Source organism: Pseudorasbora parva, chromosome 3 (assembly GCF_024679245.1).
Source record: "Pseudorasbora parva isolate DD20220531a chromosome 3, ASM2467924v1, whole genome shotgun sequence".
NCBI classification, from domain to species: Eukaryota; Metazoa; Chordata; class Actinopteri; order Cypriniformes; family Gobionidae; genus Pseudorasbora; species Pseudorasbora parva.
In genome coordinates this window covers 51,907,060-51,928,148 of record NC_090174.1, presented here as the reverse complement: position 1 = coordinate 51,928,148, position 21,089 = coordinate 51,907,060, and the positions used below count along the sequence as shown (strand labels likewise).

The 21,089-nt window shown below is 37.7% G+C and overlaps 1 protein-coding gene across 1 annotated transcript in view; it reads right to left on the bottom strand.

The window, feature by feature from the left end:
* Positions 1–21,089, bottom strand: part of gnb1l (guanine nucleotide binding protein (G protein), beta polypeptide 1-like) — a 65,465-nt gene that overhangs the window by 23,864 nt on the left and 20,512 nt on the right. Inside the window, exons 2-4 of the mRNA XM_067439426.1 lie at positions 7,593–7,730; positions 7,374–7,502; positions 3,708–3,870 (exon numbers count right to left, since the gene is read on the bottom strand). Coding sequence (XP_067295527.1) covers positions 3,708–3,870; positions 7,374–7,502; positions 7,593–7,702 — 402 coding nt within the window. The 5' untranslated portion in view covers positions 7,703–7,730. The remainder of the gene's footprint in view (positions 1–3,707; positions 3,871–7,373; positions 7,503–7,592; positions 7,731–21,089) is intronic.

Here is a 21,089-nt window from a genome sequence, read left to right as displayed (position 1 = left end):
AGTAAATGGTCCTATACTCCTTTTACACCAAAATGGTAGATAAATAAACAATATATTAAAACATTTTTTAATTTTTTATCCATTTTATAATTTAGTATGCGTTTTAATAAACATTATGATAAAAATATATAAAAATGATATATCCACTGATCAGGCATAACATTATGACCACTGACAGCTGAAGTGAATAACACTGATTAGCTCTTCATCACGGGACCTGTTAGTAGGTGATATATTAGGCAGCAAGTGAACAGTTTGTCCTCAAAGTTGATGCGTCAGAAGCAGGAAAAATGGGCAAGCGTACGGATTTGAGCAAGTTTTACAAGGTCTGCAGTGGTCAGTATATGTCAAAAGTGCTCCAAGGAAGGAACAGTGGTATTAGGCAGCAAGTGAACAGTTTGTCCTCAAAGATGATGTGTCAGAAGCAGGAAAAATGGGCAGGCGTATGGATTTGAGCAAGTTTTACAAGGTCTGCAGTGGTCAGTATATGTCAAAAAAAGTGCTCCAAGGAAGGAACAGTGGTGAACTGGCGATAGGGTCATGGGCGGCCAAGGCTCATTGATGCACGTGGGGAGTGAAGGCTGGCCAGTGTGGTCCGATCAAATAGACAAGCTACTGTAGCTCAAATTGCTCAAGAAGTTAATGCTAGTTCTGATAGAAAGGTGTCAGCATACACGGTACCTGACAGTTTGTTGCATATGAAGCTGCATATCTGCGGACCAGTCAGTGTGCCCATGCTGACCCGTCCCACCGACGAAAGCACCAACAGTGGGCATGTGAGCATCAGAACTGGACCATCTGAACTGGATGGCCGAGAGTTTGTGTCACTTACCTGGGGAACACATGGCATCGGATGGCAGAGACAGTGTAATGCTTTGGGCAATGTTCTGCTGGGAAACCATGGGTCCTGCCATCCATGTTAATGTTACTTTAACATGTGCCACCTACCTAAGCATCATTTCAGACCATGTACACCCCTTTCATGGAAACGGTTTCCTGGTGGCTATGGCCTCTTTCAGCAGGATAATGTGCCGTGCCACAAAGCAAGAAGGGTTCAGTAATGGTTTGAGGAGCACGAGTTTGAGGTGTTGACTTGGCTTCCAAATTCCCCAGATCTAAATCCAATTGAGTATCTGTGGCATGTGCTGAACAAAAAAAGTGTGATCTATAGAGGCCCCACCTCGCAACTTATAAGGCTTAAAGGATCTGCTGCTAACATCTTGGTGCCAGATACCACAGCACACCTTCAGGGGTCTAGTAGAGTCCATGCTAGGAGTGTGCGATATATATCTTCTCAGATAATATGTTAATTGTTGGTTTAACGATGTACGATCTGACATTATCGAGTATATCCCTCTCACACACCTAGAGTGTGCGCGCATACACTAAGTGATGTACTCTTGAAGATAAGACTGGTGCGGGCGCACGCTTTTACTGCTTGAGTCTATATTTATATCATAAATGTGATATTTATTTCATACAAGTTTACTAAACAAGAATTTAATAAGTGACTTACTGTAATCGCGTCTCTGAGCAACACGCAGTGTTTCCTTACTGAATGAATCAGCTTTTGGAACGAATCAGTTTAATCAAAGATACAGTGACTAAGATAGTCAAATGATTCGTTCCTGAATGATTCAATTGTTTGAATTAATTGGTTGAATCTCAATGACTCACTCATTAACAGTAACTTGCTGCCGCCTACTGGCTGTTTTAAACTATCTTTCCATGTTTTAAATAAGTTCAAATATTAGTATTCAACGTTATGTGTTTAAAACATCAAAACATTATTTAAGCATAACTGCAGGCTATTTGTCAACTCTAAGCTCATTAAATAGTCTGTGTAAATGCTACTTCTGTGTTAGAAAATTCTCACAAAAGGAAAAAATCCATTTAAATGTTTCGGAAAAGATGATTTCTGTCACTTCTGTGACCTGACCACCACACAGAATATGAAGAATATCAAAAACTTCAGGAGTCAGCTGATCAGGTTGGTTCCACCTGACCAAGTGTCCACCTGACCAAGTGTCGAGGTGTCCATGAGCAAGACACCTAACCCCAGCTGCTCCCGACGAGCTGGATGGCGCCTTACATTGCTGACATCGCCGTCGGTGTATGAATGGGTGAATGTGAGGCAAAAAATGTAAAGCGCTTTGGATGGCCATAGGGTCTGTTGAAAGCGCTATAAATGCAGTCCATTTACCATTAAAAACATTTTTTTATTTCTCAGATGGATAAGAAATTTTTTTTTTTGCAATGTGACAAAAATGGAAAATGTGGCTTTCAACGTCAACTGCTTATATCGATTGTAATGGGAGTGATCTAGTCCGGTTTTGTTTCAATATAACAGTGATAATGTGCATGGATTGATTAATAAAAGAGGACAGGAGATGCATTTGGAGCAATGTATGGAAACGATGAGGATAACAGCAATATTGAAGCTCTGTGTTTGGTCTGGCTGCAGGGCTGCTGGGAGCTGAAGCATGGTAAATGTAGATCGAGTGACAGATCAGGCTCTCTCAAGTGAGTAACTGGCAGACTGGACAGTGAAACATAAATCTGGATGCAATAAAAGCCAGAACAGAGCAGAACTCACACTATCTGCTCTCTGTTGCCTGCTTGACTGCACAAATCACACCTACAGTATGACTGAACCTTACCTAAAATGACCACTACCAAAAAATGATTCAAAGAATCATTACACTTGCCAAAATAACAGTAGTACCAGATTAAAATAATTCAAATAAGTGGTGGTTAATTTATTTAATTAAATCAACATATAGCCATTTTGTAGTTTGGTATTGAATAACATAGGAGACTGCTTGGTTAATTAATTAAACATACACTAACATTCAAAAGTCAGGGGTTGGTAAGATTTAAATATTTTTGAAAGAAGTCTATTAAACAGAAAAATAAACAATAATATTGAGAAACATTAAAATTTAAAACCATTTTCTATTATTATAATTTGTTTCTATTTTAATAGATTTTTAAATGTTCCTGTGATGGCAAATAAAATTTTACAGTATCATTACTCCAGTCTTCTGTAACATGATCCCCTTTTATTTAAATTAATACATCCTTGCTAAGTAAAATAATTAATTTCTAATAAAATCTTTTGCATAAACTGTAATCCATTTCATTTTTGCTAACTCCCACAAGAAATCGCCACATACCTGAACATGCAAACATATAAAAACAGAATGTGATAAAGGTATGTACGCAACAAAATCATTAATCTTGTTATGAGTATAATATTATGCATATAATAAAATAAGCTAATATATGACTTATTCCATGCTATGTGGCCTACTATGCTATAACACAGAGCAACAATATTCATTTTACTTTCCAACTAGCTTACAAAACCAGACAGTTTTTTTAACGTCATTTTATTTATTTATTTATTTAAAAAGGATAAACATTACTTACTTTATTCATGTTTTTAAATGTACATTTGCACAGTTGGGGGGTATGGTATTGGTGATATGATTTTTATTTTTATTTAATTGCCTCAATTTGTAATCATTTAAATATGTGCCAATGCAATTAAATTAGAAATATTAATTTTGTTGGTAAACTGGTAAATCTGATTATTGATGTAGGGATGTAGGTACCTTAAACAACTAAACAGTGCTCAACTGCAGTGTTGGTGGGCACTGTCCTGAGATGTGTGTAATGAAGCTATTATCTGTGCAGTCACTCACCTCCTCCATGTGTTCTGTGGGGTGGGCCAGTAGAGCAGATCCGGGCCGGGACTCCAGCAGAGAGCACTGACTGAACCCCACACTGCCCGTGAGGAGAGAGTCCGTCACTGTGCTGCGGTCTTCAGACAGATCCCACACGCACACCCGCATGTCCCGACCCTGACTGACAGCCACAGACACAAACACACACACAGCAGAACAAAAACACAAAACCAATCATGGCAATGAATCACACTAAATATCACAAATTAACTGAACCGGTTTGGCCAGATCTTGGCCTAGACCAAGACAGTAGAGGTGAGAGGACAGTAGAGAGAGGGGACTGAAAATAGGAAAAAAAGAAGGGGAACTGATAACCAAAATGTTGCAATGCAGCAGTGGTGGAATGTAACAAAGAACAAATACTTTGTTACTTTACTTAAGTAAATGTCTCGCGTATCTGGACTTTACTTAAGTAGAATCAATAGTGCATACTTTTGACTTTTACTTCATTACATTTTGCAGCAAATATTTCACTTTCTACTCCACTACATTTCTACAACGTTTCGTTACATTTCCTGATCAGTTTCAGGGCTCGAGATTAAGGATTGTCTGGATATTTAATGGATTATAATAGCCTATCTACTGTTTATAATAAACAAATCAGCCCCGCTCAAACAGAGAAACTCAGTCACATACTGCATCAAAAATTAAAAATGTTGTTTTTATATTTTATTGCGTATAATACAGTTTAAAAACATCACGACACGACCAAGCGTGTGGTTTTCTTGAATACCATCTGAAAATGTGACACTGATTTTATATGACAGTTCCATAAACAATTAATTAACATCAAGTCACTTACATTAAGATGCAATATTGACTGCTTGTGTTCTATTGCAGCAGCAAAAATATTTCCAAGATCAGATCAAATTTCTACATCAGAACCATAACGCATCTCACAACAACAGTGGGTGCGTTAACATGCACACCAGTAAGCTGATAATTAAAAAAAAAACAGCTTATTGAAATAATCAGTTTTCCCAGTTTACATGCAAACCAGTAAACTGAATGCAAGTAAACCGCGTTAACATGACTTTATTAATAAATCGGGTTATTTCCTGATGTCAAAAGTCGTTACGTTTGACGTAAGTGACGTCAAAAATAACGAGTTTTCAAATGTTATGTCAGTTGGGATGTTAAACAAAGCGCCCTGTCAGCGGGAGATTTATGGCTCATATTATTCTCTCGTGCAGTTAGATGCAGCATTTTGACTAAACACCTTCCACTTTTGAAGAGAGCTGATCTCTATACAATTTTCTGGGTTTTAAAAGAGCGTTTGTGATACATGTCCTTATTTCATGCAAAACGCTAGCTCGCTCTGTCTGGATGCGTTTAAATGTGCTCTTAGTTTGTGTTTTTGTCACCTATATCACCCCCTCATATATCCCCCTGAGACAAGAGATTTATACATTTTATTTCTGGAAAAACTCCTCCCATGACTCAAATATCGTCAATTTGCGCCATCGGAGGAATTGTTGGCCAGAGGCTAAAGACTACAGCCAGCAGAGGCAGCCATTTCCGCATGTTTTCAACTCGCGCGTGGGGGATGGGAGATCACACTCGCAGCTGCAGCCTCAGGCATTCATGTTTAAACGGTACGGCCAGCAGAGCAAAGTAAGTCTTTCAACTTCTCAAACTAATTCCTATGAAAGTTAAGCTTTCAAAGGCATGAACTGAAAATGCGCCAGACTGAACATGCGCTGTGAATCTATGCCGCGGATGCGTTTGCTCTCATCGCGAGCTCATTCTTGACTGTCAATATATGACTCCTGCAGCGTTTTGGGCTGTGAGACTCCCTCAGATGCTAAATCACATATTGAACAGACACGTTCAGTTTTTAATTGTAGTGTCTGTTCTTTAACTGAACTGATTTTATGCAAATGAACGCGGGCGCGGTGGGAAAATTATCAGTGATTCAGTAATCTAGTAGCGGTGGCTTTGGGAGTGGCCTCGTAGGGCAGTGAAGCATTCTGGGAATTGTTGTCTTTCATCCCCATGAGACAAAAATACGTTTTCTGTCTTTTCTCAGTCTAGAAAGCACTAAATTCACATTTAGACTACATTAATGACCCTGTTTTAATACAGATTCATCTTCCCAGCGTTGAAGTACTCCTTTAATGCGTTTACATGCAGCGCAGAATCTGGGTAAGAGGCAAAAAACTACCTGTCCCGACCGGTTTATGCTTAAGCCGTTTATGACCTTACTCCGATAAAAGAAAACGGGTTACTGTGTTTACATGACCATGTTCATTGTCGGCTTATTAGGCATAATCAGCTTAAGAATGTGCATGTAAACACACCCAGCGTGTTACTGAATAATTCAGCGTTTTGAATGAATCAGTTGCATCAACGATTCAATGACCTGTTTGTAAATGACTGCCTCATTCATGAACTAATCAGCCGTTTGAAGGAATCGACTCAATGACTCTGGTGTTTTTTCATGTTTAAACAATCTCTCCAACATTTCTTATTTGTATTTAAATATATTTATTTAAAACAATCTCATAACATTATTTAATGCAGTTGTAATTTTTCAGTGTAAAATAATTAATTTGATTGGTAACAACCTATAGTGTCTTATTCTAATTTAATTTATTGATCACATTTAAGAAAATAAAGGGAAAGCTGGAACATAGCCTATATTTAATAAGATTAGGGAAAAATGTCCTTTAAAAAGGTAAACATATCATAATATGAAGATTTAAATACATCAAAGCTGATGAGAATGTTGCTTCAGAATAATTTAACTCTGCAGATCACCCTGATAGATAACCAGAATTGTAAGTCAGAATATAAACTGGGCGACAGATGGTAAGCAATTACATTGACCAAAAACTAATTTAATTAAAATGCCACAGCCCATACTGTTTTTTTTAAATTATTAGAATATAGACATTAAGAGAATAAATTGTTATGCAAGTACTTATACTTTTAATACTTAAAGTACATTTAAAATCAGGTACTTATTACTTAGTGTTCACATTGTAGTACTTCTACTTTTACTAAAGTAAATATGTCTCTGGTTACTTGTACTTTTACTTAAGTACTGAGATTCGGTACTTCCTCCACCACTGCAATGCAGTTTCAAAGGGCTTAAGAGGCTCTGCACAACCTTGTTTTGGCCCTTCAACAAATGCTCATGTGGTCGAATGTGTTCGAACAGCCACAAAAGGCAGTATTCTCCCTGCCTACTGACATATGCGAAAACATTATGGGAGGCGAGCTAGCCAGAAGGGATTTAAACGTTTTAAATTGGAGAACCAAGTATGGTTTAAAAAACGAAAAAATGTACTAAACATTGTACTAAAATGTACTAAATTTACTCTTTCAGAGCAGAAACGAAAGCTGATGCTCTCCATATGTTTTTCTGTCATCTCTGTGCGCAATCATATGAAAAATGGGCAAGCTTATTTCATCCATTAGATGAAAAGATGTGAAAAAACACCTGCCCATAGACCCTCCTCTTAAAGAAATCAGGACAGAAGTGGTTGAAAGTGGACAAAAGAAACAGATAAAAGACCAGGTGTTAACGGCTATGTGTCTCGTTTATCTACTTATGATGCAATCAACCAAAACGCACCTCAATACAAGGTGTAAACATGGCCTTACCCCCCTCTCCTCTACCTGATGAGGCTGCTGCTGCTGTCTTTGAAGGTGTGGAGCCAGATAACAGAGTTCCCAGCATGGCTCTCTAAAACATGTTCTGCTCTCCTAGTGGTCAGGTTCCAGACATGGATTGCACCTTTACCTGACCTAAAACACACAAGCATCAAGAGGACAATAAAAAGAAGAGCACTAAGGGAACCAAAAAGCTGAAGGTTCAATTAATAAGTTGGCACCAACCCAGAGTAGAGAAATGGTGGTCCATCCACACCACAGCAGAAGTGAAGGGTGTTCACTGCGGCCCCTGAACCCCTCAGGATGAACAGTGGGTCTGGAGGAGGGCGGGACATCACCACAGCAACATCAATGATCTTGATCCTACAAATAAATAAATTAAAAAAATATACAAAAAACATAATATGTAAAAATGTATAACCTGTATATATTACATTTAAAAAAGTGAGTATACATACACAAAGATGTAGGGGTATTTAAAAATAAATAAAAATAAAAATAAATTCAGCAAGGATGCACTATACTGATCAACATAATTTTACAGTACACTGTTACAAAAAATACTTTATTAAAAAAACAAAACTTATTTAATAAAAATAATTTATCATGGTTTGGTTTCCTAAATATATTAAGCAGCACAACTGTTTTCAACTTTGATAATAATAAGATGTTTCTTGAACATCAAATCAGCATATTAGAATGATTTCTGAAGAATCAGTGAAGACTGACACACTTCACCAGCCACAAAGGATCATGGGTAAATAAGGAATACTAATACATCTTAAACCAGCCCAACTATAGAAGTTTCCCTAAAAGAAAAATTAAATCCTGACATTTAAAAAGAACAGAAAAATGTAATCAACCACATGACCAGCACTGGTGGAGTTTGTTTACACAACTTACACATAATTATTAGCATCAGCCCTTATGAATACACTGATATATCTTGGTTAACACTGTAAACACTATAAAAGCCTTTGGGCAAAAGGAAGATGTGATCATGATTTTTCCCCCTTGTCTTCCTTCTGCTTTGTAAAACCTGTTGCTCAATATGTCATAAATCATGAAAGAGACAACTTAATCACTGTAAACAGACTGAAAACGGTCTTTTACATTTTTATTTTTTATCAACAGCTAACAAAAAGGGTTTCAAAGCCCATGCGCAAACGGCACTGATGGCTGCAGGGAGGGCCATGGTGGAGATGCAACAGACCACAAAAATCCAGACGGAAATTTGATGATAAGATGTCAGCAACAAATCCCTTTAAAACAGCCGCAAAAAGCTAAATCTGTTGATGCCTTTATAAAAGAAAACACAAAAAATTTGACACATTAATGTGGTTTTGAACCTTCAAGATATCATAAGATGTCAGTTTCGAGTTTCGACTATCCATTGAAATGCGTCAGATGCCTGACACTGTGAAAAGTTTTGTAACCATATTAGTTATTTAACCATTTAAAAGGGAAGCAAAAAATTACACCAATTATAATTAAACACAATTTAGACAATTAAATAAAAATAACTACATAATCACAGATAGAGTCGGTTTTCTCCTTTAAGTGGTGACTGATATTGCTGATTTTAGATATGAGCCGCCCGGTTAATGAAGACCCTTCTGCTCAGTGTCATCTCTGATCACCTCTGCCCTTGCGCTGAAACCGGACCCACAGGTATTTTGGGGGAGCTCATTTCGGAAGGTTAGTGGTTAAATTGTGCATGTTAATCTGTCAAGCGGAGATTCTTCACTGCCCTACCTTCCTAATTAAGAGTCGAGCCCCCAGCCGCCCCAAATGAACCTCTCACAAAGGGGACAGTCACTAAACACCCCTCTAGTTTCTTACAGGAGAGCTGGGAGGGAGGCAGTGGGATTAGAACCCGTGACTATCAGTCGCCATCAGGCCTGTATAGGAGCCAGACCCTGTCTACTGCACATATAGGGGCTGAAATTAAACCTCTGGTTTGGGGAACTGTCTATCTAGCTGAACTATATCTTAAACTAAAGCTATTTACCATTCTAGTGCACTTAGAAATTATTGAAAATGGCCAAGTATGGTTTTCTTTAACGGTAATTCTCACTGTGACCCCCTTTTTTGAGCATCTGAACTTAAATTCATAAAGGCTTTGGAATACAGGCACTCAGAAGATAATTGCAGAATTGAAAAAGCATAAAAGTGTACTGAAGTTGAATATATATAATAAATAATTATATATATATATATATATATATATATATATATATATATATATATATATATATATATATATATATATATATATATATATATATATATATATATATATATATATAAAAAAACACAAAATAAGTATACTACAAGTAATCTGCACATCAAATTTGCTATAAAAATCATGTCTAACCAAGTTGTGTTCCAAATTTGAAGGTCATATCACAAAAAAATGTGCCTGCTAAAAGTTTTTAAAGAACAGTTTTCATGGTAATGCAATGCCCAATTAAAGTGTTTAAGCTTTCAAATAATACCAAATTTATGATTACTAAAATGTGATAAGCACATATTACCAGACAGTAAACAGGCTATAGACATTGCAAACAACAATACAGTTTGACTTTCTGATATGAGAGAAATACTTTCTTATGATAAAGCTGCTTTGAAACAATGTATATTGTTAAAAGTGCTATACAAATAAATATGACTTGACTTGATATTCATATAATTATACAAATATTACAATTTGGTAAGAGAGTGATAGTAATATCTTAAATACATACACATATCCTAGCTTCTAGCTTTAACAGTTTGCCAAAGGAAAATCAAATCCTGACATTCTAAAAGAATAGATTTTTTTTTTGAAAATGACCTTTCATGCAGTGTGTATTTGTAATGCTAGTAGTTGCTGTGCGAGTAAGGCCGAGTTCAGACTGCACGACTGAACTGGTCGGATCACTGCTCTTTTCACACTGCATGACTATCAGTCACTGCTGTGTTCACACTGCACGATGGAGAACTCGCCGACAACTCTTTGTCTGCAGCGCAAACTACGTTTCTAACGTTTCAAGCTAAACACATGTGCGATGTGTAAACAATACGACCGGAGTTCTCACACGAGACTTGGAATTGTTATTAAAAATGATAATCTGAAGAAAGTTTGCATTTCAAATTTTCTGTGGGCTGATTTGCAGAGAAAAAGAAAAGATTATGGTGGAGGAAAATGTTGGAGACAGAGGGAGGAAGGATTGTGTTCTGCAAAGAGAGTTTGAGGTAATAATTTTGTAATGTGCTGCTGTGATGTGCAAATGTTTGGGCTTTGTTTCTGTTTAATAGAATTATTAATATATCTATTAAATAAATACTGATATTCTGGTCTATAACTCCTCTCTGAATCTCCCACTGCCCTGTATCTCGGTCTCTCATTGGCTGTCAGTCATTGGCGATGTCATTTTCAGTAAGAACTAATTTTACACAGGCGTTTGAATCGCCGTCAGGTCCGGATATTTAGAATGCCAAATATCTCGCAGGCGTCGGCGATTCTCTCATTGCTTTTTTGATCATTCACACTGGGTGATTGTCACTCGCGTGCACGAGCACCGATTTGCCAAAAATGTTTGCAATGAAATTGCAAAACCTATCGGCAAATCAAAATCGGGGCTAAAATCAGGCAGTGCAGCATAAACCTCACTCCTCTGATCTCAAGAGAAGCTCTAGCGACTGATGCTAGAGGAGGCAGCCTTTAGCCTCCTTGTAAGAGTGTCTGACTCTCATGCCAGCGGACCCGAGTTTGAGTCCCTCTTGAAGTGGGCATGCTTCAAACAGGAGAGGTTACATAATATAGCAGTTTGTGAATGAAAAATGTCTGCAAAGTGCCTGCAGAAAAAAATGCCTGTCCCTGCAGCTCTAGGAAGGGTTCTGGTCATCCCAAACATCTTCCATTATGGAGGCCACTGTGCTCTTAGGAACCGTAAGTGCAGCAGAATTTTTATTTTAACCATGGCCAGATCTGTGCCTTGCCACAATTCTTTCTCTGAACTCTTCAGGCAGTTCCTTTGACCTCATGATTCTCATTTGCTCTGACATGCACTGTGAGCTGTAAGGTCTAATGTAGACAGGTGTGTGGCTTTCCTAATCAAGTCCAGTCAGTATAATCAAACACAGCTGGACTCAAATGAAGGTGTAGAACCATCTCAAGGATGATCAGAAGAAATGGACAGCACCTGAGTTAAAGGGGGGGTGAAACACTCAGGGCGTTTTCACACCTGAAAGTCCGCACCAAGGTCCGAACCAAAGTTTGTGTTTGGACATTTGGTTCTTTTTGGTTTGCTTTCACATTGCAGTTATGTTAGCGCACCAAAGAACTTTACATGACGCACTGGCGTCCTGTCGTCATCATCTATGTGGGCTGCATCTTAACATTGATTGGTTTGTTAGCGGACGTGCGTCTGACGTCAGTGTGCTGTCAATTCAGCGGCTTACTTTGACAAGAATGAATGAACAGACGCATCGTTGCCAATAATGTTAATATTATGGCATTACTATCTGCAGCACCAACTATACTCGAGGCAAATTCACAGAATGAACGTCCTCGTTGTGCAAACATTTTATCGGCGCCGACAGGAAAGGAGGAGCTCCTAGAAGATAGGCTTTTTAGCCAAACAATGTGTTTTATTTTATAGTTATGTTAAATATTATAATGTTATTTTTAAATTTCATCTAGACTATATTGATTATGAAACGTGCACAGATGTGCAATATATATCAAAGACATCGAGTCAGAAATAATTTTGACCACTTCATTAAGATTTGTTTTGTAGAAAGCTTTGTATTTTGTATCTTAATTTTAATAAATGTTTCATCATTTGCCTGAATTTATTAAATAAGCTTAAATAAATAATATAGCAGACATCCCGTGACAGAGTGATCATTTGCGTTGCACATGAACTGGAGCGGTCTCATAAATAAACCGAAACTGAGCATATAACGTTACTTGTCTCACAGACATTATATATATATATATATATATATATATATATATATATATATATATATATATATATATATATATATATATATATATATTATATATATATATATATATATATATAAAATTCACAAGCAGAGCACGCCGTTCACGCGAGCTGACATGACTACACAAGCGGTTCTGTTTAAAATGCTGCGCGCTCCATCACTGCATGTGCTGTGAGTTTATTCTGTGTTTTTTTTCACTAATCCTACACCAGAACTTCCTGTAAATGGTCTGAAAGTCCAAACTATACAGAAAATGCTTTCACACAAGAAACGAACCGAACCTTTGTTCAGTTTGGTCCGGACCGAGACTACCTCTTTTCGTCGGACCAAATTTCGTCTGTTTGGTCCGGACCATGGTCCGAGGGAGGTTTCACACCTATAATTTTGGTTCGTACCAAACTGAAAAGTCCGAAAATCCGGACCAAACAAGGTAGGTGTGAAAGCACCCTCAGTTTCAGTCAGTGTCATGTCAATCTTGAGTACCTATAGAGTAGCATTGCATCCTGCATATCTCCGAAAAGTCTTTATTTTTTTTATAATTATATAAGAAAGATGCGCTGTTCCGAGTCTTTCCGAAAAAAGCCGAGCGGGTGGGGGCGTGTCGTGTGAGCGGAGCTAAATAATGACGTGTGCGCGCTGCTGCTATTGTGTTGAGTCGAGTGCGTCGTAAAGCTGTGTCATCCCTAACAGCGGGAAAAAACTTTATTCAAAATAAAAATATGGCTTTTAATCAGATACAGCCATACATCTATGATCCGGAATCAGACCCAGAGGCTGCAGTTGAACAGGAGCAGCAGCAAAAACGACTAGAGCAGGACGTCTCTATGTGGTACAAGTTATACACTAACTATATAATATGCTTAGCGGCTTGTGTTATTTACATATTTATACTTGAATTATATCGTCGTATTTTTGTCTTTGAAGGTGTACATGTAGGAAATGCAGTTGTGCACGTGTGTTTACGCGTGGTTTGTGTAGACAATTGTAACGTTAGTAAGCGGACTGGTTTTGCACGGCAGGCTAAGTTAGTGTTTACATAGAAAGACACGGAATAGTAGCGCATTTGAATGAAGAAGCGCGCTTATTTAGTTCAACATATTTCCCCACTCTTTGTGTATTGTTGTTTGGAGTGCTTTTACAATACACAAACATAAAGTTACACATATAGTGGCCAGCTAAACAAATGTACACGCACTACACATCGCATGCTCCATTGATCAATTTCTATATATAGTAATATATATAGTAACTATACGTGATCATGTTTGGGCTACTTGATGAGCATAGACACAGACATTTGAAGCAGTCTAACTCACCGCCCGCGGTTCTAACGTTGGGACTGCTCCATCCTTCAGCATTAGGCGATCGGAAAATCCGGCATCGAGCTGGGCCTTGTTTATGAAACAGTCGGCACCGAAATGCAGCGAACAGATATAAACAGTCGCGCAACTCAGTTGCTGATCTGGAAAAGCAAATTCCATCCACTGTTGCCTTACCGCGGGGTTTTTGGGGAATCTGTGCAGGACTGTCTTGGTCTGGCAACCAAAAACGCACTTTTTGATGTCATTGTTAATTGTGCACATCACCTGTGCAGCGCAGCCTACGAGCGCTTTGATGGGCATAGCCTGTTACTTTCGCTCTCTCCCTCTCTCTCTCTCTCACGCTCTTCCGGTAGAATTGTCCGTAAGGCCCATACAAGGAAATTCCGCCCCCATTAACGTCAAGTGGACGCATGATCGCAAAAAAACTTGCCGAAACTTATGACTAACCGGAAGTAGTATTTTTGACAAAGAAATACTCCCATCAAACGTCCACCTTAACTTTTGAAACTTTGTCCATGTTTAGTATGGGATTCCATGTCTTTAACAGTGTAAAAAGATCAGTATGCATGAAACAGCATTTCACCCCCCCCCTTTAAATATATGAGGGTCACAGAAAAGGGTCTGAATACTTATGACCATGTGATATTTCAGTTTTTCTTTTTAACAAATCTGCAAAAATGTCAACAATTCTGTGTTTTTCTGTGAACATGGGGTGCTGTGTGCACATTAATAAGAAAAAAAAGTGAATTTAAATTATTTTAGCAAATGGCTGCAATATAACGGAGTGAAAAATTGAAAGTGGTCTCAATACTTTCCGTACCAACTGTATACGAAAGACTCATGAATGGCCAGTTGTTTGCTAAAAAAATAACCAATTCTGAACTTCTGAAATGAGTTGCCAGCAATTCCAAAAATTCCAGTTTCATTTTCTGTTACATACATACGCAACAATGTAACAATTGTGCATAAGATCAGCCTTTGGTCTTCATTGGCTGCTTGTGAATGTGATATATATTGACCCACCCTCAAGTTGTAGCTGAAGCCTGGAAGAATTTGATGTGTTGTTGACATTTAAATAACAACAACAAAAAAACTGTTTTCTGCACCACAAATCTTAAGGACTCACGCTGGAATTGATATGGAAAAAATGACGGCGCTATCTTTCGCATGACTGTGCATACAAGAGGGAAGTTAATTCAGATATGGTAATAGGCGTTTTGTTTCTGACACACGCTGTATGAGCTGTAGACCAATCACAATAGACTAGGCCAAGTGGAAAGGACAGTTTTAGAGCTTTAGAGAGACACTGAATCTTCACACAAACGATTTTCAGACTTTTTGAAAAATGAGGTGATGTACAATGGATATTTAAGAATTTAGAATTAAAGATTTATCCCCTCCCCCTCCCAAAAAACTGCAAAGTTAGAGGAATGCACTATCGGACGATCAGTCCGATAGTGACAGCGAGGTTTTCATAGGTTTTAAGAGGATTAACATGCCCGTATTGTGAAGTTCACTGACACACGGGTCTACTGACACACGTTCTCGTTGTGCAAACACGACTCAAAACATACCTCTGCCAATACGGTGCTGTCAGTCAGAGATGGAAAGAAATAAAGATATGGATGGAGTAGAAAAACAGGCTGAGGAACTAGGCCAAAGAGTCAAGAACTTCATTGGCAAGGCCAAGTTTTGAAAAGGCATGGAGAGAGACAAATGAGAGGAGAACGCACACAGTGTTATGGATAAAAAAGGCAGAATGGGGACATAATGCAGTTAATTTGCTGTGATTGTTAAATTGTATAATGTATATTTAATATTTTAAAGCGATACGTCACCCAAAAAAGTACTCGTCATTTATTCATCCTTCTGTCATTTGAAATCGGACTTGTTTTCAAACTACATCAGGTTGCAAACAACATTGTACCCCATTTCATTTTATGGAGCAGAAAACAAAACAAAAAAAACATTCATCATTTGTTTTGTCCAGACAAAAGACAAACATACAGATTTGGAAAAATATGAGGTTGAATAAATTATGAACAATTATTTTGGTAGTAATAATTAAACAAACAAGAACGAAAGTGTGATACAGCTTTTCAGAAACAATATACTGTGTATATATATATATATATATATATATATATATATATATATACACATATATATACACATATATATACACACACACATATATATACACACACACATACACATTTTTGCTGTCAACAAAAATACTCTGCGAAACACAGAATTGAAATTTGATGTAGCAAATAAACAAATTAAGTGAAAAAAGGTGCTGTTGTGAAACTCTTAGTCACAAGATCCACAGTTAAATTAGTACACTGTATCTGTTATATGTATTGGCATTACAGCACCCATCAGTTAATATGTTTTCTAGATATTCTAATCAGTCAATAAAAAGCCATATTGGTCAACCACAGCACTAACCAGTAGACTATTAAAGGGGTGGTTGCATGCGATTTCACTTTTTTAACTTTAGTTAGTGTGTAATGTTGCTGCTTGAGCATAACAGTATCTGCAAAGTTACAGCGCTGAAAGTTCAATGCAAACAGAGATATTGCCTTTTAAAGTTATGGCAGTTTATTGCTTACAAAAACAGCTGGTTTGGACGACAACAAGCTTCTTTTCTGGGTTTCTGACATCATAAACCCTTGCTATCAACATAAACACTGCCCCCGCGAACACGCAACAAAGTGGACGAGGCTACGTCGCAGTCATTATGAAAGAGAGAGCTGTTGCAGTAGGCTAGAGTGTTGCAGACATGCATCTAACCAATCTAAGACCATTGCGTTTTTTGGAGGGATGGGCTTCATAGAAGCAGAAAGCAAACGAGCCGTTCAAAGGATAGTGGAGACAGCAGTGTGGTATAAAGGTCAAATATAAGAAAAATACGGCATTTAAAAAAAAAAGAAAGAAGTAAGACCTGTTATACTGCGCCCCATAAACACAACCAAGCCTAGAAAAAAAACACAGAACCACCCCTTTAAGAGAAGACTACTACATTTACTATAGTTGAATTTTACCGCTTCACCTCACACTGAAGTTTCAGGAACTATTTGGACATTTTATCATTGAACATAAGCTCTAAAATTAACACTTTTATTCAGCAAGGATAAATTAAAATAAACTAAACAGTAAAGACATTTTCAAAAAGATTTCAATTTCAAGTAAATGCCATTCTGTTGAATGTTATATTAAATATTCGACAGCACAACTGTTTTCAACATTAATACTAATAGGAAATGTTTCTAGAGCACCAAGTCAGCATATTAGAATGATCAAAGGATCAAAAATGTTAAATTGTAATAATTTCTCATTTTAACTGTATTCTTACATCCATCCAAAATGCACATTTTCCCTCACGATTAATAGTGATATTGAATATTATTTTGAACATCTGACAGAAAAGCTATGATTATGGGCCCATAATTATTACATCAAAATCATTATAAATGTCAATATTGTTCTGAATTATTTAGGATCTGTAATTAAGCAAAAGCATATATGAAATGAGAATGCCCATTTCTGATGGGAGGATGAAGAGAAAGAGAGAGCGTTTTTCAGCTCTCTTGGTGTAACAGATAAGACAGCTCCAGTAATCTGACTCTAAGACTCTGGATAAAGGCAGTTTGTCTCTTCGTGGGCCGTCTGTCAACACCTGCTTGGTAATTAGGCCTAATTATGAGAGAGAGTTCGCTTCCCCTTCATGTTATTAAATAAGAAGCAGCCACGTCAGCCAGGTATCTCTCAACACAGGCAAAGGGCTGGCGACCTTCAGATCAAACACAGGCTCTATCTGTGCCCCCTGCGCTGCGACTTATACCGGAGGAGGGGGAGCAGCAGTCATTTTACCGTGGGCTTCAAAGATCGAGGATAGGCGGTCCGCATTCCTCTCCCCCCGTGCTGTGGAATCAGTGGATTCAGTGATGGGCAGCCACACACCTCTGCCCAAACCACTGTCATACGCTGCCATTCATAAATAAGTCCAACTAAGATCCTGCAGATTGTGGGAATATAGAATGTGATTACTGCTACCCTCGTGGAACAGGTGGATGCCATCTTTAAAGCTGCTGTGACAAAGCATTATGGGGGGAAAAAGAAAGAAAAAAAAGAGAGGGAGACTTATTACTTTGCATTTCAGATAAAATATTTTCAGGAGCTGTGGCCTTGTGGTTAGTGCACACAGGAGACGCAATTTATAGCATTATTATTTCCTGTTCCCTTTTTACTTTCTTGTCCATAAAAGCAATGACAATAAGCCAAAAAGATTGTGCTATTACCCATCTAGCCAGACTCAGGACCTTTTCATTTGTTTTACTGTCCATCAGGCAAAAATCATATAGATAGGCCTGGGCAAGACTAGACTTACTACACTGGATTTTCAAATGTTAACCAGTTTTAAAACGGTGGGAGAACACAGACATAAGGGCAGTTTCAGCTGATTTTAAGCTTACTTATAATCCAATGCACACACCAGATTCTTCAGGACCATGAGAACACACATACCTGTCGACTGTTAGTAACATTTTCACAGACTATGTTTACATGCTCCCTCATAATGTGATTTTAATAGGATTTTGACAATATTCGAATAAACTTTACCTTATGTAAATGCAATAATTCTATCAAACTAATGCAATTAAGCTCATAATCGTAGTAATTTAGGTGGCGTACGGCGATTTTAATCACAATAAACAGGCTTGTAAAAGCCTCAATCGGATTATCACCATTCCGAACAATGTGTACGCGGACACGGTGTGTTATTCCCACAACTTCATGAATTAACTTTGTGATATTATACTTTAGTTTCCTCTTCTCCAAATCAGTAAACTATATCAACACAACTATATCAACTATATCTCTGCTTGGTATCTTCACCTAGACAATGCAAAGAACATCGGCAGCAGGCAAACCATTGCGATGTTCATCACAGCGCCAAATAATATTCAGTAAGCTACGTCCATAAAAATGTATATTGAATTTGATTATTATTGATTATTATGAATTGAATTAGGGTGTTCACACTTGGCAGATTTGGTTCAATTAATTTATTTTTTAAATTTAATTCATATGGATTTGCTTTCCCAGTGCAGAAAACAATGTCTTTGACATGTCGACAATAAGAACCAAACTCTTCCAGACCTCATATCAAAATACATGTTGTTTGTGGGCACCCAATTAAGACCAAAGGCAGACATTAAACAAACTTGTAACAAACCCTGTAGGGTTGGGCAGAAAGTAAGACCGAAATGACTGATGACTTATTTAATCCTTTTTCTATTGGGAGATATTTATTGTGCACTTTGACCTTTTGTAGAGCTTTTACAGTCACAAACGGCTATATTACACATTACGTGAAAAACCATAAAAGGGTCACTTTAAAAATTAGTGAGAATGCAAAATTAACCAAATATATAATTTTATTTTTTGATCCCAACCAGAAAAACTGGACTTAAAGTGTGAACACATTTATATGAAGGAGGGACCAGAGACATATCTAAGGAGCAGCGGCTGGATTAACAAAACAGTTTTAAGATTAAAATTAGGGCTATCAACATTAACACATACGATTAATTCAAAATCCTTAACGCACTAAAATAATTTAATGCAAATAAATCACTGAAGCACGTGAAATTGCATTAACATAATTTACGCTACGCAGTTAAATGATCTTAGAAATTGTGAGTTTATCACACTTGGCATCGACTGCACAATGGCACAAGCACCTGTAATCCTTGTAGGTGGAAATTTCTATTCGAACCATTTACCCCATTATTGCTTTTCTGTTTATGATAAGAATCAGATCATTTTGAGCTGCTAAACACTGTAGTGGGGGGACAGTATCAGGAAATGTCCTTAAGTGGGGTCGCCCAGAGCGCAACTACACCACATGACGGAGTGCTGCCAACAAGACTATTGACTCCAAACTAAAAGACAAAACTTAAACAACTTCCTGAAAAAACTTGTAAAATTACCTCTTACAACTGTATAATTACATTTATATCTAACTAGTCTTAAATCCTTGAATGTAAGATGTTTAATGAATGTATTTGGTTGCTTTATATTTAAAACATTACAACATTAAAACATTGTTTCCATTTGTTTAATTATGACAATGTTCGACAGCATTCAGTATATGAGATATTTCAATTTTCAGAATATTTTACTTTTATAAACTGGTGTGCATAGAGTTAATTTATCCCAAGAAGACTTTAAGAAGATCGGCACATTAGCAAACACTCAGAATACCACAGGAATCACATTGCAACATGCTAACAACCACTCAAAACACCTTAGCAAATGAATGTCAATGCTCTGGCAACTCACAACATCATTCGACCATTTCATGGACAAGCACCAGTCATAATATAAAAATCTAGTTTGGGAATGTTTTCGAATGTTTGAATGTAATCCAAATGTTTTTTTTTTAATGATAAAACATCTATGAATCATAATAAAAAGGGCATAAAGGGAGTAGAATGACTTTGAAGGCTGTGTGCTGGTGCTGTGACTGGTACTCCCCGGTTTCAGTGATATCACCTCGGATATTAGTCATTCTTTTCTTTATTCTTATTTTGGTTTCTTCCCTCTCACTCACTTTCTGTTACTTCATTTGACATTTCCACCTCACCAAGCCCAACACCCACATCATTAGTCATTAGTCAGCGTTTCTTTCGACCCCCTTGTGCCAAATAAGGCAAATTCTCCTGTGGAGGAAACAAATGTGGCAAACGGACCGGCAGGTCCATTCTAAAGCTCAGTTAAACAAACAGAGGAGGAAGTGCGGGATACACACACACACCCTTTATTGTGCTGCCGTGCATCGGTAAAGGAAAACGGAGGGAAGGGGGGAGTATCTGGACTGGAAAAACAGCTCTGTGGAAGATAGAGAGCTGAAGTCAGACACAAGTGCTTCCACACCCACTGTCACTCATGCTGACGGAGGCGAGCGACAGGCCGCATTGTTCCTGCCCATGGCGTGAATGCCACGCTGAGGCTGACACAGATAAGAGCTGAATGCATAGCTGCGTGTGAGGGAAGTGATGGTGGCCACTTTGTCTTTGCACCCGGACTTAAGGGGGTTTAGTGCTGATTACCAAAAAGACCTGCAGGTAACACTCGTTTATCTGTAGACATTATCACCTGCTTCCTTGCAATGATGTATTGAGTAACTGAGGTTTACTGGACTAGACAGGTTCATGTGCACTTGCATAAGTCACACTTAAACTGTGTGAACTGAATTGCATTGGATACAAAATAAGCAAATGGAATCTGCATAACAAAAATAAATTCTGTCATCATTTACCTTAATTCATTTTCAAACCAGTAAGACTTTTGTTCGTCTATGCATTGAGCACATTATTGGTCATTGAAGCGT